A 27,993-nucleotide genomic window follows, 5' to 3' on the forward strand; every position below is an offset into this window, starting at 1 on the left:
TTTTGTGCCAAGTTTTAAATCTAAAGATAGTGCTCAAGTCTTGAGTGTGCATGTCCCTCAATCTGAAGACTCACAGAATCACAGAATGTCAGGGATTGGAAGGGACCTCAAAAGATCATCCAGTCCAATCCCCCTGACGGAGCAGGAACACCCAGATGAGGTTACACAGGAATGTGTCCAGGCGGGTTTTGAATGTCTCCAGAGTAGGAGACTCCACAACCCCCCTGGGCAGCCTGTTCAGAAAGGATTCCGTTTTCTGCAGCAGTTGGAGTCATCTGAATGTTTTTTCGGTGGGATGAGTAAATGTGCAGTGACCAGGAGATGGCAGTAATGTGCTGCTTTTCTATATGTGTACCTCTTTTTTTTTTCTTTTCTTTTTTTTTTTTTAATCCGCAGGAGAGGGACGCCTATCTCCCTTTAGCCGAGAGTGCCAGCAAGATGTACTTCATTATCTCTGACTTGTCCAAAATTAATAATATGTACCGATTTAGCCTGGCAGCTTTCCTACGGCTTTTCCAAAGGGCTCTGCAAAGCGAGCAGGTATCTTCTCTTCTCCTGAAGCTGTGAATGCTGCAGAAGAATCAATCTGCTTTGATCCTTAGAATTTGTTAGTTGCTCTGGACGTTTAATGTGTAATAACTGATGATGCAATATATAAGAAGTAGTGATGCTGAACTGTTGTGCTTTAGATATTCAGAATACATGCACATGGAATTTTAATGATCTTACCTTACATATAAGTTATAGAATTGCTGTGCGATCTGCAAAGAAAGTAAATCTTATTTCTAATTTCAGGCTTGTTCTTTTTCTAAGGTGAATTAGGAAAAACAAGGTTGATTATTACTTTCCTGAAGGCTTTATTTAAATAAATTAATGATCTAATCTGCAAATAATGCTAGTTCTGTCAACAAGGAGTAGAATAAGAAAAGACCGATATTTCTACGAGGTTCAGTTACCTGAAGAAAGATCAAATCTTTATCTGCTTCTATGCAGTTTATAAGCATGTGTGCAGCCTGTCTTGTTGAAAATGTGGTTTTCACTTTTCTGTATTCTAATGGCCAGTACATTCTTTTTACTGAAGCGTGGGATTATAGACATAGCTCTTGTCACCTCACTCTTTAGATCTAAAAACGCACAATGAGTAATGATGCATTTTCTTTTTATTCAGCATCTCCAAAATTCATCTTTTTTTGTTTCCACTTTAAAAAGACATTCAGCAGCCTTTCATCATGTCACTTTTAGATTCCCCTTTATTCTAGCATCTATGCTTACAACTTTCCTTCAGCTCCGGTCATTACCAAGAACATGGATTTAACTATACGAACTCGCCTGCTTTAAAGTTCTTTACCTGTTACCTTTTTTCCACAATGTGAGCTTCTAACTTCTTGTTCTTACTTTCACAATCTTTCATGATTTCTTTTCTTCCTGTCTATTACATTAATCTGTTTAAAGCTCAAGTTCTGTTTTTGCCTTCCTTGCTTTCTCCTTTTTTTCCCAAGCTACCTTTTAGATGTGGGAAAGGTATTCATCAAATCAGCTTGTGAATCGATGTCACCCTCCTTTTTTACTTATATACTTTTATACTTATCTCTTTATACTTATCTCTTCAAATTCCAGCATGGTAGAAAGGAACTTGTTTCTGATGAATCTCATACTACCTGTTACCTCCCCTACCTTCTTCTTTTCCTCCTTCTTTTTTTTTTCTCTTTATCTTTCCGTTTTCTCCTCCTGTTATAATTATTCTTTTACTCTGCAGGCTTTGGAGGATAGGCTATGTTTAGTATTTTCTACAATGTTTACGTCAGTTGGGCCAAATTTGGCTGGAAGTTTAGTAACTGCACTTAACATCAATAACCCTATTTAATAACATTATGTAGAGTAAGTCAACGCATAAGTAATTTTTTACCAAGTGAAGACTATGAGATATCAAGGATATTAATGTTAGGAGGAGAAACTGTTATCTCATTATCTATGTAATTACCTTGTGTAGAATGTTGTATAATGTTCACAGTCAAAATATTCAAGGCCAAAATATTAATTTCTTAATGCTTCAGTATGAACTTCTCATTACATTATCTACTAATTGATAACTGCAGCTGAGTTCAATAATATGTTTTTGGAACTAGTAAGAGTCACATGGAGTTCAGATTATTTGTGTTGATCTGGTGAAATTTATATGATGCATAAAAAGATTTTTACTTCCACATGAATTTTTGAAATCCAGACTTTCTTTTTAGGATTCAAGTAATACTGAGGAAAGAATCAAGCTGCTTATTGGTTCATTGAAACATACAGTGTATGAATATGTTTGTCGTTGTTTGTTTAAGGTAAGATTGTATTTTTTATGGCTTTTATACAATGCACTGAGTTTGTAGGTATTCTTTCTGCAACAACACTTGATCTACTTCAAATAAGCAGTATTGTGTCAGTACATATTGTCACGGAGGTACCTCGAGGTTAGTTTAAGGGACAACAGGGTCCAAAACAACTTTTATTAAACCAGTGAGAAACAGGGTTTTAGCACTCCAAAAGTGACTTAAATAAAGGTTCGGATATCAGTTGAGGAAAATAATTAAGGGGCAGCAACTAATACAACAGGTGGTCCACAGAGTGCATGCACGTGGCTTCACCCAAAACAATGCCGGAGCCGTCCCTGAGTCCATATTGTAATATTCTCCTTTCTCATTTCACTTTCTGCCCCAAATCTCTACCTGCTAGCTTGTTTGTTTCTGTCTGTTCCCCTGTTCCTCCCTGTAATGTTTTTAATGCATATCTTGTTTACTCTATATTTGAATCAGGTGGCTTTTCTCTTCTTGCTTTCATGGTGAAAGCCTGGGATAGATATGCTGTTCACTTTCAACTTTAATTTTTATTTTCACATGGAACAGTCATAACAGGAGGTGATTGTCTCGCAGTACCAGGCTGAAGAATGCATAGTACGTCTGCATAGATGATTTGAGCAGTAGTAGGAATCATGAAAGTCTGGAGTTTGACCTCTGAGAATGGAGAGATCTTGGAAAATTTTATATCTCCCCTCCCAGCCCCCAATCTGGCAACCCTGTGTTAAGGGCACAGAGGTACCAGTTATTTCTAAGGATTTTGGTTTATTGAAGTACAGGTGGATTTTCCTGAAATACTCTCATAACATTTGATATCCATGTTTGAAGTCGTGAGTCCGTGAAGCCTTCTAATAAGTCATCACATCTTTTGAATATTCAAAAGCAGCTATTTTTACCTAATATATATCAGAAAGGATGTAAGATTTCAAAAACAAGGCACAGATATGAGATTTCTAGTAGGAAGGTTTTTCACTGTGACTGAGCAGACTGGGGTTTAGAAAATACTGAAAGTGGAAGTGTTACTGTGGAGCTTCAGATTAGTGTTCCATCCAACTTAATGTGTTCTCATAGTGGAGAGGACAAATAAGCTCCTCACACCGTCAGTACTCCACTGCTAATTCTGCCTTTTGTCCATGGAAATGGACTACTGGAGCACTGAGGCTTTACTGGTGTCTTCATAAATGGTATAGCTGATAAAAGAAAATAATTTAAAAGATGTATAGATGTGCCTCTTAGGGACAGGGTTTAGCGGGACTTGGATAGTGTTAGATTAATGGTTGGACTTGATGATCTTAAAGGTCTTTTCCAGCCTAAATTATTCTGTGTTTCTATTATAAGTTTATACCTTTTGAGCATGTTGGAATTGGGAAGGATAGTTTTGTTTGTCTAGTTGTGCTTAATATTTATGTTTGTGTGTATGTAGACTTCATCTATACTAGTAAGTGAAGTGGTGCCAAGAAATTCTCCTGAGCACTGGAACCGGCCCACCTGTACTGTTAATTTGTCAAAATAGTTGCTGTCATAGGCTTTACCTGAGCCAGGTAGGATTCTTCCAAACAATTCCCATTCAAGTTTTGGATACTGAATCATCCAGGGACCATTATAGTAGGCAATTTGCATTTGGATTTGCTGTCAGATCTTGTCTGAGAGGGTGAAATAGTTGAATGCTGTGGATTTCAACCATTCCATGGCAGTTTTTCTCAGTGTCATATGATGTTCATGGATGTATTTTATTTATCGATACAAGCAGAAATTTAATGCTTTGCATAGTTTGATCCTGATTCCTAGTTGGGGCCTGTTTGCCCTCCAGTAGTACCACTGTAAGAAAACCAGTAGTAAATATGTGCAAAAATAAAATATAATGTCCTTGATTTGCTTTAATTGTATCCTTGGGGATACTTTGTACCATATGGTTTTGTAATTGAAATAATTAATAAAGTGGAACTATTTAAAACAGCAAAGAAGAACTTTATGTATCAGTATCCATAGAGATACAGATTATGCCATGAACTTGTGTGGCCACCATTGTGTGTTTCTGCAGTTTCTCAAATCAAGTTTAAAGCTGCTGTGGCTCATATGAATCAAGTTATATAGAGCCTCTTGATTATTTCTAAGGTCAGTCATTCCAATGGCATTTAAAACCAGTAAGGTTATGGTCTCTGAGCCACATATGTCCCTTTAGTCAGTCAACTATAATTCTGGAACTTAATCACTAGGTAAATTATTAAATAATAATTCCTGTTATTCAAAATACTGATGCAGATGCAGTTGAAGTTATTTTTACTGAACATGAGAAACCTTCCCAAAGGTGATGAAGAGCTTGAACATCCTTACTCCATGTTTTTGTTTTAGGTTGTTCTTATATGTATCTGTTTCTGAGCTAATGTGTCGGGTATGTAAAAAGGCATCTGTATGAGAAAACAGTAATAATAAAAAGAAAACAAAAATAATTTGGCCTTCATGTAATTTTGTTCTCAAAAACATAATGGACATTGCAGATATGAAAGCCATTATTATTCAAACAGTTCATTGTATACCTTATAACCTGTACATATTTCCTAAAATATGCTTCCTCGTATGGAGTCCTCTCTCTTCTGAAAAGTCCCATGCAATTAATTTTCCAGTAGTGTTCTTGGTAATTTAATGTTCTTCAGAATGGTAATTCTCTGAAGGTGAAAACAATCAGGCTGTCATTTTGAGGTACACATAAGTCATGGGTGTGGGAAACCACAGCATGGAAATTTAAAACAGCACTCTTTAGAAGTCAGGAATAGAATAGATTTCTGTAGGAGTGCACGTGTCTTGGGTTTATCAGCTGGTTGAGACGTCTGTGCTTTGCAGGCTTAACTAGATCCCACACGCCATTGGTTTTTCTTCTATTCTTCCCTTTCACTTGTGTGATGTTTCACCTTCTTGGGTGGAAGAGGTACCAGCATCCTTATGTTTACTTAAAATTCTAATGAAAGAAAATATGTGTATATCTTGTATTGTCTGGTAAGATCCATCTTCCATATTACAGCCATACTTTGAAAATTGGAGGCCTCAATCTGAAGTCAGAGTTCCCCTGTTTTTTCCAGAGTACCAGCTTCTGGTTTTTCACATTGACTTCGTTACCTTACCAGCACAGCTTTAGTAAAACACATCTATGAATATTTCTGTGTATGGACATAGGAATCCCAGTTTAAACAAGCCAATATTATTTTCAAAAATATTGACTTGAATGTTTGCATGGTTTATTCTATGGCTTCAGTAAATGGTTATTCATGGTTTATTGCTCCAGTGCTCAGAGAGTGGTTCAAATTCAAGTGACGCAACAGACCTAGGAAACAAATCAGAAGGTTACAGTTGTTTATCTTTTTATTATTTTTAATTAAAAATATTTTTCAAAAGTTTGCTGTAAGATCTCAAGCATTTCCTATGCACTGTTTAAAAAATGGATTCTGTTTAGTGTGATCGCTTTATTACAAGTACCTGTTATTTTTCCTTCTTCCCTTAAATTAAGATGTACTTAAATACAGTGTTTGGGTTAGTGTTTCTAAGTTGCAGAGGTATGTATTATTTTGAATTAAGATATGTGCCATTAAGTCACTGCTGTGGAATTAGAGATGGTTTATTAATGAAATTTTGTTACTTATTAAAAAAAGCAGAAAGGTGACTTCTGATGATCATATAAACGCCTTTTTACTGCTTTCATTTCAGGCAGATCAGCTAATGTTTGCTCTACATTTTGTACGAGGAATGCACCCTGAACTTTTTCAAGAGAATGTAAGTGCTAGGGGAGAAAATCCCCAACTTAATATGAAGAGTAAATGAATAGTTAAAAAGATTTGTCAGTGAGTGTCAGACTTTGGTTTTTAGGTTTATATGCTACTATTTTTCTACAGGGACTTTTGGATGCCAACATTATATTTTTTAGGTTCAAAGTGAAGATTACCATGAGAAGGGCAGGTAAATGGTTGCCTATTAAATAGGCGTCTGAAAAAGATGTTTGTGGAGGGTTCTTGCTGTTTTTTTTCAGGCGCTCTATCTGTGTTTCCCACCACCATCTGGCTAGACATTGATCCATCCTTCCAGTTAAATACAGACATTCCTTTGTAAGTAAAGAGATGGATACACAACTGTTCCACTGTGACCAAGGGTTGCTTGTGCATTGTGCCTTGGTATTGAAATACAGAAAAAGAGTGCAAGACGTAGGGAGAAATCAAGTGAAAATCCAATTCTGCAACCTGCAGTTGAAGACTAAACGAAGAGTCTTCCTGGAAGGTGAAGTAATGAAGTTATGATGTTATCTCTTTTGTGCATTTCACTCACCAATTCTTCAGTGTCCAAGAAATCCCTGGAGCAGTGATCATTAATGTCCTCATTTGCAACAGTGTCTTCAAGAGCGCACTGTACCGAGAGTGTTCTTGTATGTTGCTCTCTGGCCACATAAGTATTGGATTCTTTGCACCGTACTGGGCTGTCTCTGAGGGGAATGATGGACTCATTCTGGAATGGTTTATATTTTTGATAGAATAGTGGGATGCAGTTGATATAGGTTCAAACCACATTTAATAAAAAATGGCTATCCATTCAGTTTTCAGGCAAGTCCTGCATTATTAGCATATTCACAAAAAAATGATAGATGTCTTGTGACATTTTGACATTGATGAATGAGGCCTAATATGGAAATGCCTGATTTGTGGGGAATTTATCTGTTGTTTAGAGACTATCCTATGCCCAACAAAACTGCAGCAGAACTGATATACTGCTAAGCCTTATTTCCATAGGGCAGCACATCTCTGTAAGAGCATGTTTTCTTCTTTGGGTGTTAGGTAACGCTTTTGCCTAACGTGGATGTTCATAGTGAATTCACATATCTCTGGTAAAATGGTGCTTTTGATGGTGATGGAATTGGTAACTAAAATTTAAACACCTGTTAAAATTCATCTGAGCAGGTTAACCTAGACTGTCTTTGTAGGAAAAGGAAAAAAAATGACTTGTCAAAGAAGCGATTAGTTTAACCATAAATAAATTTTGTAAAATAGGTCAAATTGATTACTGCTAAAATTGTTTACTTCTCTCCATTGCCCTTACAGGCAGACTAGACTAGTGCCAAAGTTATAGTTGTCTAAAGTGTAGTGAAATTAATCCTGTAAAGTCTGCCTGCAGTAAAACAGTATGTGCAAGTGACTCAATACAGTTGCTTAAACGCGGATGATTACCATGAGCCAAGACACATTTAATTATCTAAAATACCTACATGGAATGGAGAGACAATTTTCTGTACCAGAAGCTGGAGACCAGTAGGAGTATGAAATGGTAGTAGATGTCAGTTTGCTAGAGGAGACTCTATTATAGGGTGAAAGGTAAAAGTCAGATAATCCATTTGAAGGAAGTAAGGGAGCTTGATTAATGACATGTATGGGTTTAAGGTACAAGGTTTAAGAAAGGATGGTTCAAACTTCTTGATGTTATGAATACCATGTAGTTTTATTGTAGACATGGACTGACCAACTGAAATCCCACAGTCTTTCAGCAATGGAGTTGCCTGATAAAAATAACTCAAATTAAACTTGTTGGTAGAGGTATACCCTGGCTACTCTTCCTTAGCAGAACTTCCCTAATACATCCTTATTATTTATTTTCAACTTCTCAAAATATCTTTCTAGTCCTTGAGTCTATAAAGTCACAAAGGCAGCAACTTGCAGATAGTTTTCTAAGTTAAAGCCTGGCTGCCTAGGCTTCTGACATACTATTTGTAAGTATTGCTTTATGTTTTCGTTGCTATTGTTTAGCACGCATTTCCGTCAGCTATTAGAGCTCTTAAGTAGCTGAATCTAGGTTATATAGAATGCACATTACCAGAGTATTTGAATACTCAAGAATTCAAACAGGCAAATAATTTCAATAATTCTCTTACTTCTCTGAGAAGTAGAAGTTGTTTTAATTAAATTGTTAAGAAAAGAGTGCTTGTGCAAAATTGAGGAAAATGAAGCTGAAGTGGTTATTATTTTAAATATATTTCCTTGAAAGCTTTTAATGTGATCAGGCTGGAAGTCACTTATTTTGCTGCTAGAGAATGTGGTATTCTAAGTTCCTGTCGCAAAAGAGTTCAGCCTTCTGCACTTCCGAATTTTTTGCATACTGATGAGAAATGTTATAGTACAACTTCAATGTTATAATATAGAAACCATGGCTTTTAGTAGAGACAGGGTCTTTCTGAATCAATATGTGTAGACATTTCAGAGGTAGTTTTGCAAGTCTCTATATAATATGTTTCTGCTTTTCTTCATAAAAATATTACATGATTTCTGGTTTTAAAAATAAGGAGTTTTCATGTCTTTTTCTGTGTACAAGCATTCTCCTTGTAATTGAGAGAGGATCAGCCATCAGTTTATAATTGAAAGAGAGAGTTGTTTTAAGACTCAACTACAGTGATGAATGCAAAAAGCTATGTTGTGGTCAGAGTAGTACTAATTGACTTTTTCATTTGGAATGTTACCATTATTCAATATATTCATTAGCGACTTGGACGAGGGAATTGAGTGTACTATCAGCAAGTTTGCTGATGACACTAAACTGGGAGGAGTGGCTGACACACCAGAAGGCTGTGCTGCCATCCAGAGACCTGGACAGGCTGGAGAGTTGGGCGGGGAATAACCTAATGAAATTTAACAAGGGAAAGTGTAGAGTCCTGCATCTGGGCAGGAACAACCCCAGGTTCCAGTATAGGTTGGGAAATTACATATTAGAGAGCAGTGTAGGGGAAAGGGACCTGGGGGTCCTGGTGGATAACAGGATGACCATGAGCCAGCACTGTGCCCTTGTGGCCAGTAAGGCCAATGGCATCCTGGGGTGTATTACAAGGGGGGTGGTTAGTAGATCGAGAGGTCCTCCTTCCCCTCTACTCCGCGCTGGTGAGACCACATCTGGAATATTGTGTCCAGTTCTGGGCCCCTCAGTTCAAGAAGGACAGGGAACTGCTGGAGAGGGTCCAGCGTAGGGCAACGAAGATGATTAAGGGAGTGGAGCATCTCCCTTATGAAGAAAGGCTGAGGGAGCTGGGTCTCTTTAGTTTGGAGAAGAGGAGACTAAGGGGGGACCTTATTAATGTTTATAAATATATAAAGGGTGAGTGCCATGAGGATGGAGCCAGGCTCTTCTCGGTGGCCAACAATGATAGGACAAGGGGTAATGGGATCAAGCTGGAACACAAGAGGTTCCACTTAAATTTGAGAAAAAACTTCCTCTCAGTAAGGGTGACAGAGCACTAGAACAGGCTGCCCAGGGAGGTTGTGGAGTCTCTTTCTCTGGAGACATTAAAAATCCACCTGGACATGTTCCTGTGTGACCTCACCTAGGCGTTCCTGCTCCAGCAGAGGGATTGGACTAGATGATCTTTTGAGGTCCCTTCCAATCCCAAACATACTGTGATACTGTGATTTTCTTTAACAATTAAAAAAAAAAATTCTTTATCATGTAATTATAGATACTGATTATGTAAAAATTAAATACTCTGTTGTTTTAGTATATTTCTACCACCTCCAAATACAGGGTTATGTCATTTCTAATATGTTTTTTAGTACTTGTCTGATCTGTCTTAAAATGATTAAAAGCTTGGATACAAATACCAAGTCTAAAAGTTTTAATCATAGATAAATTCAACTTACATTTCCCCTTTCTTAGTGAAATGAAAGTATTCACAATGCCAATCTATTATACTAATTATTCCTCTTGTTCTAATAACTTCATCTTTTGGATACTGTAACATGAACCCATATTGAAACATGGATTCTGTGGTTATCTGCTCTGTGTCCGCTGCTGATTCCCTGCCAGGCAGCGAGTGTGTCTTTGCCAGCCAAGCGTGTTACTTCTTGCCTGTCTGTAGTTTGGTGCCCTGGGTGGGAGCTGTGGGTGCTGAGAGAAGACAGGCCTTATAAAGCCCTGTGGGCACTTGGCTTGGGTTCTACAAAAGGAATGACATAGTGGTAGTATAAACTGGAGATTTAAAAATACCTTCCAACTCCTTCAGAATTTATGCTTTGTTCATCTTCCTGTTTTGCCTACATGTTATTCTTAAAGATGTCTTGTGACTTATTTGAATTGTTTATTTATTTCCTCTAGGAATGGGAGACATTTACAGGTGTGATCATTGGAGATACCGTAAGAAAATCAGTAAGCTACATTAATTTGTGTATTTTGAAATAAGAAATGTTTACTTAAATTGTGAAAAGTAGAGGTTGTATTTTTACTCTGTTGTTTGATTATTGTATTTGTACATGGAAGGAACAAATAACTTCTCACATAGAAATATAAATATTATAAAACATTTTGAACATGGCAACTCATTTTCAAATTTGGATAACATTTTTCCTTTCTTGCCTTTTTTTTTCCCTTCTGTTACCAGTGTTGCAATTTGTTTTTTTTCAGTGGTATATTTGAGAAGGTTTTAAGCTCACTTCTGTAACTAAAATCAGTGTTTCTGAATCCTTCTTTCTCCCAGAATCATATGGGTGATACTTCTTGTATGGATTGATGGGATTGGGCACACACTTTGCTAATTGTACATGCTTTTTTTCCTCAGCTTTACATGCTTTTTTCTCCTCACCTGGAGATGTATTTATACATATTCCCAGGTGACAGGGCTAGCTTAAGAAGCTTCTGTTCCATGTCTGACCAGTCATACTGTATTTTGCTATTTGTCCCTCAATTCTATTGGATCTGTATACTCTTAAAATAACCTTCCAGTAGAGAAAGAAGTTAAGCTTTCCCTAGTCTGACCTATTATAGCCCTTCTTTAAACCAAATATTTTGACAGAAGTTTTGAAAGGTGTTTTTCAGGAAACATGAGCCCAGTCAGGAATCATGAGCTCAGTCTTTCCTTCTTCTGTTGCAAATCTCTTATTTAATTCAGGGTCAGTGTAGTTCATTTCAATCAGGCTTAGCTGCAGTTTTCATTATTCCCAATTAAGTGGCAAGTCACTTAAAACACAATGTGTTACTCAGATTTTCTTACTTAGGCTGCTGGTTGCTAGAAAGTTTCTTAAATTCTCAGCTTCTGTAGCCCTTAGATGATTCTACAGGTTTTGCATTTCAGTGTGAACTAGAGGTCCCTCTTCATCTGTGAAGTCTTTATAATTCAATGAAATGTCAGTGAATTTGATGAATGTCAAGTATTTTCTGACAGCAGGTCATTTTCAAGCTATGTGAGATCTGATTCTATGATGGAATTTAATACTAGTCCTACCTTTACCCCACTTAACACATAACCCATAGGTTTTGGAGAGATTGTGGACATACATGATCCAACCCCGATTCTAACTGGAATATATATTGCAGACCCATCTCAAGTTTGTTCCTGGAATTGCTTTTGAGTTTCCTACTTTTGTTCCTTCTCAGACTTAATAACAGACTTATTCCTTCTCAGATTTATTAACTCAAGCTTTCATTTTTTCTGCTGAACCTTAAGATTACTCTCAAAGTTGCTCAGTGGTTGAGCGGTACATTTCCATACAGTAACTGTCGGACTGGTTAATGGGCACTGTAAGATTTTTTATAAAAACTGATATCGTGAATACAGAAATTCCACTGAAGCTTAAGCTGTGTTGTTCATCCTTAGAATTTCCTCCATCCCCAGCATCTAAGGAGCAGAAAAGTAGAGCTGTGGCCACACTTTACAAGTGCAGAGATGTCCAGAATTGATGCTTTGCCTAGTGAATTATCCCAGAACTGCCCTTTGTGTGAAGAGCCATCCTCTTCATGACTGCGAATGTGTCCAATGGAGTTATTTTTTGAAGTCAGGGTATTATACACATGCACTTGAATCACTTGTTTTTAATGGAAAAAAAACTGCTTAAAGTTGAATGTGTCATATAGATACTCCAAATGATAAAATATTTTCAGACTCAAGTTGTTAATTATGCAGTAATGTAAACAGTGTATCTCAAATTTTAATTATTGCTAGCTTTTGTTTTGTTATGCCGTTCATGACCTTAGCAAAAGACCACATATTCCTGTTATGAATGCTATTTTTATTAACAACATGGGGTTTGCAATATTCTTACTTAATGTAATGTTTCACGAAAATTTATGGAACTTCTCTATGTAACATGTAACATGTAACTTGCTTCAATAAGGATTCACAAAAAAGCATTCGTGACCAGATTCCCTCTTGGATAGAACAGGACCGAACCTGGGCAGTAGCATCTTTGAAGGTACGTATCACATGGTGGGTTGAATTTAGCTTAAAAAGCCTTTTGTTTTCACAAATAGTAATTTTGACTTGAATATTCAAATATGTATTTGTCAGATGGAAATATTTTGTTATTTTAAAGTATTTATTAAATCTTCCAGAAACCATGGCTTAATACATGCCCATTTGGAAAATAACCTGTATTTTAAAAAATTCTTCTCATTTTTCTGAAACTTTTCATGTACATCTCTACAGCATTTGACAATGAATTTCAATGCATGTGAATGAACCTATCCTCTTAATTAGATTAGAAAATACGGTAAACCTACCTGAAGTACTACAGTTCCTATAGACAGAAAAATCTACAGAGGAAAAATTGCAGAGAACATTTAAGTTGCGGATTTCTCTTATGTAATGGCTTTCACAAACAACTTCATATTGTATTAAAAATCATGAACTGTTAATTGGGAAACTAGTTTTCTACTTATCAGTAAGTACATGCACATCTACTTCCATGCACACCTTTAACAGTATTTCAGAGTTTGTTATGTTCAGATCAAGTAATTTCAAACTAGAACAAAGAGCACTTTCTTGCTTTGATTCATCCTGCAGCAGCCAGTGTTGAAGTCCTCTGATCCTGAAGGGAACTAACTGAGAATACTAGACCTTGAAATTCTGTCTTGGGCTCTTCTCCTGTATGCAGCTCAGTGGCAAGAAGGGAAACCTTGACTGGGCTTTGGCAAAGACTTTTTCTACTAAATTCAGAGTTCATTAGTTTTCATTTCTCTTCACCAAGGATCAGGAATAATTGCAATGATAGTGTGGCAAGTATGAGTGTTAGAGGTTCAAAAAAACAAACAGTCAAATAGAAAGTGAGTAGCTGGGTGGCTCAGTCACATGTACTGAGAGAAAAAGAACCTGGTTGTGATTAAAGGAAAGGACTACAACTGGGTAGAGCCCAAAGTTTAAAAACAGAGAACCCAGAAATTTAAAAGCAAAAATATAGAACAAATACAGACAGCATTTCCAAGGAACAGGTAAACAAAACGGTTGATTTTAAAAGCTACCCTTTTCTTTAACTTCGAGGGTAAAATTGAATTATGTGAGATGCACAAGTATTTACAGGCTTAGGGTCATAATGGTATTTGGAAATTAATTGAAATAGACAATGTCTACATGGCTATTTTTCTTTATTGTTAAATATGCATTCTTTGTTTTGTAGATTGCTCTCCCAGGTCTCTATCAGACACTTTGTTTTGAAGATGAAGGTCTATGGCACACTTTTTCTCAGAGCTCTGTATGTGAACAAGACTTTCCATCTACTATTGCAAAAAGAATTTCCTTATTTCAGCAGGTAATATTTTCAAATAAATATATAAAAAAATAATTATGAGTTCAGCATTGAAAGTAAGTTTTACATCTTGGGAATTTAGGTTGCAGGCCTCATTGAATTATAAGCAATGACAGTATCTACATTGTCTTACAGCCTAACTAGTTTATTTAGTCTAAGGATTATCTTTTTTTTTTTTTCTATAATACATATTTATTCTCTCCTATCTGAGTCTTTTTTGTCTTGGCATATTGGCTGCAACTGACCATACCCTGTAAGTTAACGAGCTCTTTTTTAATAGTCACAGAATTAATTTCATGATGAGGCATTTAAATTCTTCTCTGATTGATTTGTTACTGCAGAATTTGTCAGCTTTTTGAGCCTCATGAATTTAGTTCATCATTAAATGTGCAAACTCACACATCAGACTGAAAACCACAGTAGCAGCCACTGCTTTTTAGAACAGTAATCATGAAATATTACTCTTTCTGAAAGCTTAGTGATTAAAGAACTCACCAAGGCTTTTGGAGAGGCAGGTTCCTTCTTCGACCTGGGGATCCTTCTCCTCTGGGAGAGAAAAATGTCATCTCACTTGTATTTATGGAAGAAAGGGTGCCAGTACTTACTTTGAAATGATGGTGTGATTTTTCATTTGAAGTCACTTCATATAAAATAAAGGCCTGTCTAAAGAAGGGATGCAGTATAAGATAGTGCAGTTCCATTTTGCTTGGCTTATAAGGGCTCTCTGTTCAGAGGTTTTGTGGAGGAGGAGAATTTCCAAAATAGCATGCATGAAATTTAGGAACAAACAATTTTGCAAAGGAATTTGTCTGAGTCATGTTTGATTTGATGAAATACAGAAGAGCGATTCTTGTGTATGCAAGGTGTTGTCATAAAAATTCTGCATTTATAGGAAAAAAAAAATTGGAATGATCAACGTATTACATACCTAGCTCTTTGCACAGAAAGTATAAAGAATGTTTTCATTGAAGAAATATACAGAAACTACCTGATTAGATTTATAGGCCACTTGTAAGTTAGTTTCTTTCAAACTATATGTTAAACTTAAAAATAGTGTGGGAGCAAGTAGTGGAATCTCAAGCTTAAAAAACAGTACTTTTTTAAAAATTTAATGAAGTTAAATTTTTCCTCCAAAACTAACAACAGATATTGCAGACTTGGAAACTGGAATGTGATGGTAGGTTCTGAATTGTGGTTTACAGGTCTACAAGTAAGAAGGTAGGAGAAGGGGTGATGATTTTAACAAGTCATTTCTACTGAAGTTGCATCAGTTGCCTGCACTAAACATTTGCAGGAAGTTTACTGAAAAAGAGGTAGCTGGTAGGGAAACTGCTAATTTAATTTGTATCTGAATTGATTAGCTGTTCATGTTCTGTAGTCTTTGAGTAAAAGCATCTGCAGAATGTCTCAGAAAAATTTAGATATAAAACCTTAAAGCTGTGCTCAACAAAGGAAATTCTTTCAAAACTGATTATTTTACTGTATTACTGCACTAAAATCAGAAATATTAGTATTCCAGTTAGGAAGTTACTGCCTAAATACGTGTATAGAATTTAGATTACCCCTATAAAGCTAAGTTTGCTTTCTGCATTCTAGCTATCCACATAGCTACCTTTTTTTCTAATGCTTTGTAGAAGAACTTCCAGCTTGCAAAGAGACATTAGATGTAGATCTATCTTCTGATTCTACCAACAGGACAAGCTGCTTACAAAAGAACAATTACATTTAATTATCTTGGAAAAGAATGATCAGATAGCTCTGTATATTCAGAAAAATAAATTTGTTCTAAAGAGAAGTTTAAAGAATTCAGCCTTCTTAGAAGAGTCTTGCTTTTTAAATTGTCACAATATACTTTAAAAAACTCATCTCCCCTGAATATATTTTATTTTAAGGTACTTGTGGTCCAGGCTGTGCGACCAGACAGGCTACAGAGCGCCATGGCTCTGTTTGCATGTAAAACTCTGGGTAAGTTAATTTTTCACCAGGGTCTTTCCATACAACAATTAAATAGTTTTTGTCCTATATTTCTCTTTTATTTTGTAGTTCTTATGGAATCCCTAAATTTTAGGATTTGAAAAGATGCTGTATTTGCTGATTTTGTTCTTGCAATGTATTGTTAAAAACTGCTTTTAAAATAGATTCATTTATGTTGCATAGTAATTTAAAATATAATAAAAGATCGGTCAGATTCTTTTATGAATTCTTGAACACTGAAGTAATTAAGAGAGTAGCTGGTTCTCTGTAAGTTTTACACTGCCTCATTTTCCTTAAGACAGAAATGTTCCAAAAAGATTCTTTTATTTAATGTAATTTTCCATTTAAAACCCATTAGGTTTGGAATTTTGTAAGTTGGATCTCAAAAGATCGTTTCATATTTTCAGTCATTTTTGTCAGTCTCTTTGACTGTAATGCAATTTTTACTGTCTATAGGTGCTTATGATTGAGAGTGAAACAATACTATGTCTATTCGTTCTACTCTGTTTCTACTCTGTCTATGGTATCCAAAGTTTGGGACTTATATTCCAAATCTTAATATTGGCATACAGTGCACCAAAGCCATCCTGTAGTTTTAGCAGTTAGTGACAGACAATGTGCATATGGAAGATTAATTATGAGTGTGTCATTGAGATGGACACTATAGTTTTAAAAGTCACCATCTGCATTATGTAGGGACAAGGCATAATTTTTAATGTGGTACAATGTCAGGACAGGAGTGGGATTAAAAGAAAGGAAAGGGTCTAAATTTCAAAGACATTAAATGTAAGTGGCAAAGGTTGTTTTTAATGTGGTAGAAAATGAACCTGGAAAATTGACTTGTAGGCTGCCAAGGCAGCAAGTCTGGACTTACAGCTCCAGTGCTTGTAAAGATCGGCAGTTTGAATGATACTGAGATGGGTGATTTTGAATGATAATGCAATAGATGAGTTATATATTAAAAACAATGAGTCTGGTAATTTTAAGTTATTGATGTGCATTTAATTTCTTATTAGTATAAGATGAGGTATAAGTTTAGGTCTCTGCTTCTTACATTTTAATGGCATTTTTGTAACAGTTTATCTTACGCCCTCTTTATGATCTGTTTGTGGGCATTATTTGTTGGTCAAAACGGGTTCCATGTCTGCCACCAAGGCCAGTAGTTCCAGGAGTAAGATTAACCTGCTTTGTCAAACATTATTAGTAGATAGAGCAAGTACTTTTATCATGGTGAGTGTGCAGGTTCCACGCTGACAATGTCCCTGCCTGTTGGACTCAAATGACAAGTGCAATCTGCAGTATGTGCCTCTCAAAGCCCAGCAGAGAACTGAGTTCAGAGTAAGTTTATTCACCCGCTCACTGTCTTCCAAATCATAATGTGTTAAATAAATTGGTTAGGTCTGTCTTGATGCTGGTTCCTTGGAGGCATTTTACAAGGGAATGGTTTTAGGTGAAACTACAGCCTCACTGAGGAAGGCAGAACACCACCAACTCCATTTGTAGGCAGGGCTTCATCCACAGATATTTCATGCATATCAGCAAGATTCTATTTTGAGATCATGTCATAAATCATGACTAATGCTTTACAACTGATAAAAGGGGTCAGGCTTGTATGACTATTTTTTCATATTTTTTCCTACCATGTATTTTTCAGGGTCCTTGCCCTGAAACTTCTTAAACAAACTGTTTCATTTAGTTCAAAAAGGAACCGTTAAGTTTCCAATCTCGTTTGACTGATTTCTTGTGAGGAAAATGAGTTCCACAAGAGCTGTAATAGCCTACAAGAAAGCCTTCCACTTCTGTTTTATCCAGATTTTTTTTTCCTTTTTTCATCTTTCACACATATTTTTAAATTTATGGTTGAAGGAGGATTAAAATAATTTTTGTTTGAAGATAAAGTTCATAAGAATTTTCTATAAATGTATTTTCTGGGCACTCAACGTATGCTTATTTCTTTATTTTACATGCTGTACTGAAATGCACCATGTTGGCAAAAATCATATTGACAATATACTCCCAAATCATTTGGTATCACTCTTTGAGTTTTTTTTTCTTCTCTGCTTTAACTTAGTTTTTTGAGTTTGGCTATGTCAAAAATAGTATATAAAGAGGCTTGATTTTAATTACCTACATTCATATTATTCAAAAAAGCAGTAGAGATATGAAGAAAGAAAATCGTTGCAGGCTAAAGAGGTCTTTATTTTACTCTCACAGACCACTTTGTATAAAGTAGACCAGAGCTCTTCTGGTCACATGGTGGCTAGGCCAAAATAAAATTATGGGCCAAAATAAAAAAAAAAATAACATTTCCCGCTTTCTTTGTTGGAATTGTGAGTAGTAATAATACATTTAGTAATATTTTTGTACATTGTTTCTCTGTGTACAGGTCACCAACAGAAGGAATTTTAACAAGCACTTTGAGTTCAAGTTCCAGCTGCTATAAATTGGTTTAATTGCATTGACTTTAGTAGAGACATTTTATGAAAAGTTGTTCATTGATTTTATGAAAGCTTCATCAGTTTATACAAAAATGTGAAGTCTGCAACCTGTACCAAACTTTGTACTTGTATGTCAGATCTTTCTTTTTTCCCTGTAGATTTCCCTCTCCCCCACTTCAGACATTTCCTCTCTCATGTGCTTTTTCTTCTTATGTCAGGACATCAGTTCAGATTGTAAGATTTAAGAAATTTTGTCACAGTTGAACATGGAGGCAGAAAAGTATGTCAGGAATTCCCAGTCTGTCTGCACAGTTATTATCTGGAATATGAGTGTTTATTGATTTACCCTGAAAACACTGGAGTCCTTTTTTTGCAGTTCTCTAAATGTAATCCTGGCTGGAGCTTTAATTCTAATGGCCAGGAACAGACAAAACTGTAATGTAGTTTTTCTGTATTTCACTCCAATTGAGCTTCCTTAAAACAAAAAGCACATCCAACATAGCTCTGCTTTTTCTAAACATTGTGTCCAAGTTTCTGAAAAAACAAACTGTTTTATAGAAGAAACAATGTATTAGTTCTCTAAATGGTGCATCTCAAGAATGCTACAATGTATTTGGCTAGACACCTACTCATGACTGCACCCCTTTTAAATCAGCATTGTTGCCATAAATGTTCCTTAAATTGCAGGTACACACACATTTGGCTGTTGCCAATCATAGCTTTTTATTCTGCTCCCCAGTTAATGCAAAGCCAAGCAGTAGTCCCCAGTTAACATATGTATAGCCCACATATCAGAACATATCACAAGTACCTTTTCCTATTGGTCCCCATCCATGAAAGGAAATATTTGATGTTGGATTTTCTAATTATAGGCCTAATACTATCTTCCATTTTCAGTATTGTAAGGACTCCTTCATAAAAACTAAATAAAATAAACATTTCCTCCTTAGACAATGCGATCATGTTCTACTTCCTGATATTTTTCTTTGATTGCTTAGCGTGACTCAAGTAGCTTGAATTATGACTGTAGTTGAAAAAAAAATCAACAATCTGTAGATATATATCACATTTCTTTTTTTTTTTCTTAACTAATTTGTCTATTTTCTTTCTCCCTTCTCTGCCAATAGCTTAGCTATTTCCATTTATTATGTTAGTGAAGGAAATATTAAATCTGGAGTAGTTTGTATTTGTGAAAAACATGACTATAAGCTGAGTTTGGAGGAATGATGTGTAAGTTAGTGTGCTGGGCAGCTGTCATTCAAAGCATAAGCTTTTTTCAGGCCTTCTGAAAATGCATCCAAATTTGACCAATATAGGATTCACTGAGAAACAACCTGCAGATGATTGTCATACATTTTTGAGATACTGACAATGAAGTGTCCCTGAAGAGTCTTACTCACTGATCAGGCTTCAGTCCAGCCCTGAACGGCCCTTTAACTTCAGTGGTGTTTTATGGATCTTCCAGTGTTTAGGGCAATGTTTATTGGCAGTGAGCAGCAGAACTGGTCGAAGGACCAGCCCATATCAATTGCCTTGTGGCCTCGGTTTATGTGTTTATCTCTGCTTATATTACCTTTACACACCTAATGAATGTGAAATGAAAGCATTTTCCGACATTAGTCTGGTTTAGTTCAATTTTTTAAAGCTTTTTGGATGATACTGATTTTTTCTGTTTAGCTGCATCTGTTAGAGTCTCTTTGCAGATACATGCAGAGAACCCAGACCTCATACTAACCTCTGCCAGCCTAACCAGTTATATTCAAATTATGTAGTATTCTATGTGGAGATAATAACTCAAGTCTGAAAGCAGACTGTGCCCTCAAGGAAATGTGTATTCCATCTTTTAGTAGGTGCAACATAGATGTCAATGATTTGGGTTCTTCTGTTTTGCTTTATGTTGTGATTTCCCATTGCACCTAACACTTCATTATTTAAGGATGAGCCTAAAGATGCATTTAAAACTTTCGGTTAACACTGTTGAAGTTTATTATATACTTATACATATAGCTTGAGGTTCAGGTATAAATGCGTTGCCTATACTAGGTCAACATTCTAAACATTTAAGTTGTATATTAAAGCAAACAATAACTAAAGCAATTGTAGTACCAAGAATTGTGTCAAAGTCTAATAATTAAGGGTCTTGGGACAAAAAAGGAGAGAAGTTCTTCATACAGACATACACACTTCAGTTAGTTTTAGGAAACAGCAGAGCTTCTTATATTTTTTATGCTCCAGCTCTTTTTGTATGTTCTCTTGAAGACTACACTCTAAATAAAGACTGCCATTTATATTTGTCAAGCTGGAAGTCCAGGCACCTTTTTGGTGCTTGTGACTTTTTTGACCAATATAGGGGGCCTTCTGACTGCATATTGTAAGGATTTTTTTTCTCGTTGTAGGACCAGTTTTATGGTCTGCATTGAATAGAACTTTGAAAGCCAGATGACCTCTGAAGTGGTTAATGAAGCACTTAATCCCGTGTAGTCACTTTATTTCCATAATAATTTTAATTATAGGAATAAAAGAATTATCTCCATCACCTCTGAATTTGAAACGTCTGTATAAAGAAACTCTGGAAATTGAGCCCATCTTGATAATTATTTCTCCTGGTGCTGATCCTTCTCAAGAGTTGCAAGAACTTGCCAGTGTTGAAAGAAATACTGAGTGCTACCATCAGGTCAGTCTTAGATAAGCGCAATGATTAAAAACTGGAATATGTAAAATTTTACAGTAGTAATATCTGTTTTACCTTGGTTTTTAAGGAAGTTGGCATGTAAAAACATGGTTTGTTACCTATGTATTTGTTATTCCCACCTATCTCACCACTAACTTCTGATTCCATTGGAAAAAGGGGGTGGAGAAGAAAGACACAAAGAGTGATACTCGTAGGAGCAGAATACTGCTCCAACCTGGAAACGGGAAAAATTAGAAGATAGATGAAGAGAACAAAAGAGACTGAAAATTGTTGTACATGCTGAAATATTATCTTTTTTTTTTTAGTGTGGAATAATTGAAATATGAACAAAACTGAAGGAGAACTAGACTTAATAATTTCTTCTGCTTATTTGCCCAACCAGTATAACAGTTGTGTTTTTTTGTTGTTGTTGTGATATACAGCTTCTACCCTGGTTTTCATTTGACACAAAACTGAGCTGGTTGGAGAGTATTCCTCTTGAGCAGACTTTAATCGGGAATTCTACTGTTAAGAACTTGCTCTATATTTTCTATGTCTATTTCAAAACTGGGTCTATGCAGAGGTGTTGAAAACAACTTTGTTAATAAGAAATTTACTGTAGCTTTTAAATTCATAGAATAATCTAGGTTGGAAGGGGCTCCTGGAGGTCATCTACTACAACCTCCTGCTCAGAGAGGGAAGGTCCCCCCTCCAAGGATGGAAATCCCACCATATCTCTGAGCAACTTGTTCCAGTATTTGACCAGTATCAAAGAAGAATGTTTTTCCTAATATCAAATCAGTATTTCCCGTGTTCCAGTTTGTGTGCATTGACTTGTCCTATTTCCATGTGTCTTTGAAAGATTCTAGTTCTATCTTTTCTACATTCATCAGTCATGTAGTTTTAGATGGCAAGATGGTCTCCTAATTGTGTGGCTAAACAAACTGCTCAGTGTACCCTGACTATGTTGGTGGTTTGCTTTGGAGTCACTTCAGTATGACCATGTCTGTCTTGTACTGGGAAGCCCCAAACTGGACACAGTACTCCAGATGTCATCTCACAAGTTCCCAAGGGACGGGAAGGGTCACTTACCTAGACTGGCTTTTCTAATACAGCCCATTATGGGATTGGCTTTTGTTGCAAGGGCCCAGTGTTTACTCATTTTCAACTCGTTGTCCACTGGGGCCTCCTTTTCTCCAAAGCTGCTTCCTCAGCAGACCCCAAGCTGTACTGGTGCATGGCGTAATTCTATTCCATGAGTAGGACTTTGCATTTGCCTTTTTAAACTTCATGAACTGACAACCTGGTTCTCCGGCTTGTTCAGGGCCATCTGAGTAGCAACCCTGCCTTCCTGCATACTGGTTCCTCACCCTCTACCACCCTCACCTTTGGTGTTACCGTTAGCCGGCTGAGAGTGCACCCAGTCACATCATCTGGGTCACTGATGAAGACCTTAAACTGTACTTGTCCCAGTATTGATCCCTGAGGGATACCCTTGCCATGACACAAGCAATTAATTGACTGGCTGGGGAGGACCTCTGCTGAAAAGGACTGGAGGGGTTTTGTAGACAACAAGCCAGACATGAGCCAGCACTGTGCCCTGGCAGCAGAGAAGTCTCTGACGACCTAATAACAGCCTTTCGATACCTACAAGAAGGTCACTGAGAAAATGGACCCAGGCTCTGCAATCAGGCATGGTGGAAATAAGCAATGGGCATAAATGGTAACAAGACAGGCTACCACTAAATGTAAGGAGAAACTTCTTCACCATGAGACCAGTCAAACGGATTTTCTGGTGCATTCTCCATCCTTGGAGGTTCCCAAGAATCCACTGGAAAACCTCTCAGCTCCTGGTCTGGTCTTTCATAGCTGGCCCTACTTTGAGCAGGAGGTTGGACTAGAGACCTTCCAGGATCCATTCCAACTTAAATGATTCTGTCACCTAAGGAGTTTCCTAGTATTCCTAATACACATTACCAATACGCTTCATACCTTTCTGTAAAATGTTATTTCCTTCTGCCATTTGAAATATTCAGGGAAGAGGTGTTGTTATCTACTTGATCACTGGTTAGCATAGAAATAGAAAATGTCAAGTTTAATGTTGCTTTTAAATAGTCCTTGAAATTGTTTCTTCCCTGGAATGTGCACTGATGTAATATGTTTTTCCCATCAAATTGTAAAGATTTAGATCTTACTGCCCGCTTGTCTGTCTGTGAATGTTTCAAAATGCATATTTCTTTCTCTGCCACATAGCTTTTTGTGTTTTTCTAAATAACCTTTACATGTTGGACTTTTAAAATGTAACTTTGTGGTATTTGATTAAGAAGCAGTACTCAAACCGAGTCATCTGAAAGTTCTCCCACTAATGAGAATATTTTGTGTTATTTTTTCCTGCACTTCCTCATGCAATTTCAATACAACACAGAAGATTAGATTTTTCTTCTCTGTTGAATCATTTCTTATATGGGATAAAGAACAGACCACTAAATTTGTGTGGTGTACTACCATGTTGTCTGGTGTCTTTCAGTTATATCCTTTAGGCTATTTTAAATTATTTCAAGATATTAGACTCAATTTTATTTGTGCAGAGGATATCCCTGTTTTATCATAAAAGGCAAGGCCCCAAGTTTCTTTGATTCAGTACAGTTTTAGGATAAAAAGCCAGGGTGGATTTCCTCTTAAGGGATATTTGATGAAGTGCTAATAATCAGAATAGTTATATTTTGCTATAGCAGTAACACCAAGACAAGACTTTTTAGATTGGCTAAAACCACTTTATTTTCAAGGTGTTTGGTTCAGGGGTTTTAGTTGTATAGAGCTTCCAATTAGGGAGAACTAAGGTGAATGTAACTCTGCAGACAGTCATCAGCATCAATTGTTGTAGTAATTGGGCTACAAAACAAGTCCTTTCTTTGTTTTCAGTTTTCACTAATTTATCTGAAAATTAAATTTGGGATCTTTTTATTTCCATTTGAACATTCGAATTTATTGTAGCAGCAGTATGACACTATAAAAAATGAAGACTGTTTGTTTAGCTTTTAATATTTCCCAGTTAGAAAGGGAGAAGTCTTAGTTTTTTAGCCATCTCAATATCCTAACTTAACTCCAGTCCTACCTTAGAGACAAAAGAGAATTTGTTCTCATCTATCTCTTGTTTTTATTGTATCAGCAGTTCTACAATAATACAGTTCAGTCACTGATATTTAAATGAGTTCCCAGGGAATACCCTCACTGTCACCAAATGATATGTATTTTTTTCCATAAAGACATTAGATAAGGGTTTTTCTTAACAAACTCAGGTTAGAGAGGTAAATCTTTACTTTAGTAACCTATGACATTTGAGAAAATTCTAGTTATCTTTAGCACACCTCCTTTATTACTTATGCAGTCTAGTTTGAAAACACGATTTCGTGTTTAGCTGTTAAAGGAGGTATGATGGATTCCTGATACAACTGTGTCTTTCATTTCAGATTGCAATGGGCCAAGGCCAAGCTGACCTGGCTATCCGAACTTTAAAAGATTGTGCACGCAATGGAGAATGGCTGTGTTTAAAGAACCTGCATCTTGTTACATCTTGGCTTCCTGTATTGGAAAAGGTGACAAGAATGTATTGGAAACTAGGCAAAATTAGTATGCAACATTTCTGAAGCATTTCAGGCATTTCCATGGTGATGCTTAAAATTACAACAGTTTAAAAATAAACCTTTGCAGTTTTCTCAGTCATGAATGAAGTGAAATGCTTCAGGTCTAAGCAGCTCCTTCCTTTGTGTGAGAGCTTTAGTTTTCATACAATGTAGAGTATTTCTGCCACAATGGCTGAACAAAAATGATCCCTTTAGGACTTCTGGTACTTCATGGGATACTGCCCATGTTTGCTGAACTCCAAATCTATGTATGCTTAAATTTATTCTTTGGGATTTTTTTTTTCAGCTCTGGGACTTCTTTTTTATTGGTTCTTTTATGTTAAGCTTGTGTCTGAGTCACCAAGAGGCTTTTGATTCTTTGAAATTAAAATGCCTAATGTTTTACAGAAACACACACTTCCTTATGGCATGTAAAATCACTAACTTGCTAACTAGATCAAAGTGTCTTTACATGTATATTACTGTGAAATCTGGAAACCAAATTCCTATCAACAGCTACTACAATCTTAATTTTCCAGTTTCTAATGATCGTAAAGTGTATTCCATGCACATGATTTTGGAGTCTACCTTCTATCTGTCAAGCAATGACCGTGTGGCATGTGTGTGCCTTTTTAAAATTCATATAATCCTTTTTGAAAAAAAGGAAAGACAAAGTAAGGTAACACTGAGATGTGTCATCTAGTCCAAATATGGTAGTAACTTTGAACTTAAGCACAGCGGATATATAGAATGTGTGGAGAAGAGAAGAGACATCTTGAACAATATTTGTTTAAATAACCTTACTTGTGCAAACAGATGAAGAATTTTTAGACAAGCCTAACTTTCCAATTTATGTTATTATGTTTTTTTAAATACTTTTCAGTATATTAAATAAATCCCTGCAAAACCTACTTCAACATATAATATCTCTTTAACAGGAGCTGAATACATTGCAACCTCAACCAAACTTCCGCCTCTGGCTTACAACTGAAGTTCATCCAAAATTTACTCCGATTTTGCTTCAATCAAGTCTGAAAATAACTTATGAAGTAAGTAAGGCCTGTTAGGAAAGCTTTCATTGCATGTTTTCAAAGATCTAACCTTGATCTTTAGTAAACTAAAGCTTTAGATAGACTAAAGCCTGGGAAATATGGACTATTTTCGTAACTGGTTTTGCCTTATATTTCAGTTAGATGGAATACAAAAGATGCTATGAATTTACCTTGAAAGATTTTAATGATAATTTATAATGTGTATGTGGAAATTTACAGAAGCTGTTCTTTAAGGGGAAGGTTTGTAAAATTTCTTTCCAGATATTTTTTCCAATTGGAAGTGTGAACTGGAGGTATTTGTTTTGTTTTGAGCTTCAAATTATTTTAAGCATTTAATCATTGTTTCTTAAAAGCAAAAAAACTTCACAGGTGCTGGTACATGGATGAAAAACAGGAAATTCCTCCTTCTTGGCAAATGTACTCATCTGAAGATCACAGAATCATACTTTCTCTGCCTTATTTTTCTTTTTGGCCCCATAGCTTTATATTTACTGCTCCCTTTAAACAAAAATGGCTCTCCTTCTATACAGCAGAATATACTGTTAAAGGCCTTCACTAAAATTTGAGAGCTTTGCTTTCAGAATGGGTCGATCTAACGAATAACTGGGACCATGCCCCTCCAGCTTCTTGGAAAGTGCTCGAATCATTAATGGACTTATGCATTAAAGTCTCTTATGGAAATCAGGGATAGTGGTGCTACTAACTCACCCATTGGTGTGAGTGTGGAGATTTTGCCTACAGCTAAACCAAGAAGCTCTGGCCTTTTAGGTCCAATGTTGCTCCTTTCAGGAAGCCAAAATTGTTATGCATTTGTATGGACTGCAGGTATTTTTAAAATTCTGAGGCACTTTCTTGCTTATATTGACATCTTCAGTGCTACAGACACTACAGGACTGTATAGCATTGTCAGATTTCTTTTCATCTGGTTCTTGAAGTTACTGATCCCACTATCTTTGGAACGTCACACTGGTGTAATGTTCTAATTCCTTTTGTTACCTTTTTTTTTTGCTTTAATAGTAAATACTTTGCTACCACAAAAGGGCAGTGATCACCAATGACTTGACTAACAATATTTCATTATTCTATGGTTGTGGAATGTCCTTTAACTGTTACCAATCAAGATGTAGATAGTTTAAAAGAAAGATCATCAATTGACCGAAATATTTTGCAATTATTTTCCACAAAAATGCAATGCAACATATACAGCTGTTGGTAATCTTACAGAAACATTAACAAACATTATTTTTCAGAAGAAAGAATGGACATTCTTATAAATATGAATATGGGATTTAAATATCTTTTAATTTATGTTAAACTTCACATTTGCAAATAATTTGAAAATGGCTGTGTATTTAATCAGTTTTTTTACTTTTAAGCACTTTAATCTTTGTTATGATATACATTTTAACTGTAGTTATTTCTATTGGTTGTGAACACTACACCTAACACTAACAGAACTGGCATTTTATCACACATATACACCATATCTGTATGGTGACTAATACAGTGCAGTGGTGGCATGAGACAGGTTAGCTCTGATCACAGAAATAATAATTGTTAGTAAACCTGTAAATTGAGAAGGCAGTTCTTGTTCTTGAAAAGACAGAATTTACTTTTAAGCTTACATGTTTTGCTAGAGTATATTCCTTCATTAAGTTCTTTTAGTGTAGTTTAGTCCTCTAGTCAGTTCGTTCTGGTTATGATTTTAGTAAGTTTAAGCTGTTTAAGCTGTTTTCAGTATAAGATCATTCTGTCGTTAGGCCATTTAGTACAAGCAGATTTTTTTAATTAAGTACTGTTTGTAATTTCATTAAGTTATAAATTGTAAGCTAGAATTTAAGAAAACAGCGCATAAAAGTATCAGGTTTTCTGTCTACAACAGTGTTTTTCCTTCCAATGCAGGCACCTCCGGGCCTCAAAAAGAATCTTTTGCGAACCTATGAATCTTGGACACCAGAGCAAATTAGTAAAAAGGGAAATCTGTCTCGAGCGCATTCTCTCTTTTGTTTAGCATGGTTTCATGCTGTATGCCAAGAAAGAAGAAATTATATTCCTCAGGTAATATTTTTACTTTTATATTTGAAAGTATTCTTCATCAGGATCATGTTGGATGATGTTCAGAGATGAGTGAAACTTGGATACCTCTGGTGCCTGCCTTCATTATTGTCTCTGAATTTATTGCAAAATAAGATCTTGGTAGCACAAATTTTTGTCCCTCTGAAAGTTGTGACTGCCTGGATGGGGTTATTTTGTGATTTATGTACTAACTGGTACTGATGCAGGAGTGAGGTCCCATGGAAAAGATTCTGTGAATCCTTCTTGCTTGGGACAGGAAAAATGTTTTGAAAACATACATGATTGAATGGAAGAT

General features: G+C 36.1%; 1 protein-coding gene across 3 annotated transcripts in view; it reads left to right on the plus strand.

The window, feature by feature from the left end:
* Positions 1 to 27,993, plus strand: part of DYNC2H1 (dynein cytoplasmic 2 heavy chain 1) — a 166,287-nt gene that overhangs the window by 74,585 nt on the left and 63,709 nt on the right. For all 3 annotated transcript variants that reach the window (XM_065047277.1, XM_065047353.1, XM_065047417.1), the window contains exons 69-79: positions 397 to 540; positions 2,238 to 2,327; positions 6,039 to 6,104; positions 10,446 to 10,496; positions 12,458 to 12,535; positions 13,736 to 13,867; positions 15,757 to 15,829; positions 20,790 to 20,950; positions 24,418 to 24,543; positions 25,509 to 25,619; positions 27,525 to 27,680. In XM_065047277.1, the coding sequence (XP_064903349.1) occupies positions 397 to 540; positions 2,238 to 2,327; positions 6,039 to 6,104; positions 10,446 to 10,496; positions 12,458 to 12,535; positions 13,736 to 13,867; positions 15,757 to 15,829; positions 20,790 to 20,950; positions 24,418 to 24,543; positions 25,509 to 25,619; positions 27,525 to 27,680 (1,188 nt within the window). The remainder of the gene's footprint in view (positions 1 to 396; positions 541 to 2,237; positions 2,328 to 6,038; positions 6,105 to 10,445; positions 10,497 to 12,457; positions 12,536 to 13,735; positions 13,868 to 15,756; positions 15,830 to 20,789; positions 20,951 to 24,417; positions 24,544 to 25,508; positions 25,620 to 27,524; positions 27,681 to 27,993) is intronic.

Source organism: Columba livia, chromosome 1 (assembly GCF_036013475.1).
Source record: "Columba livia isolate bColLiv1 breed racing homer chromosome 1, bColLiv1.pat.W.v2, whole genome shotgun sequence".
Taxonomy (NCBI): domain Eukaryota; kingdom Metazoa; phylum Chordata; class Aves; order Columbiformes; family Columbidae; genus Columba; species Columba livia.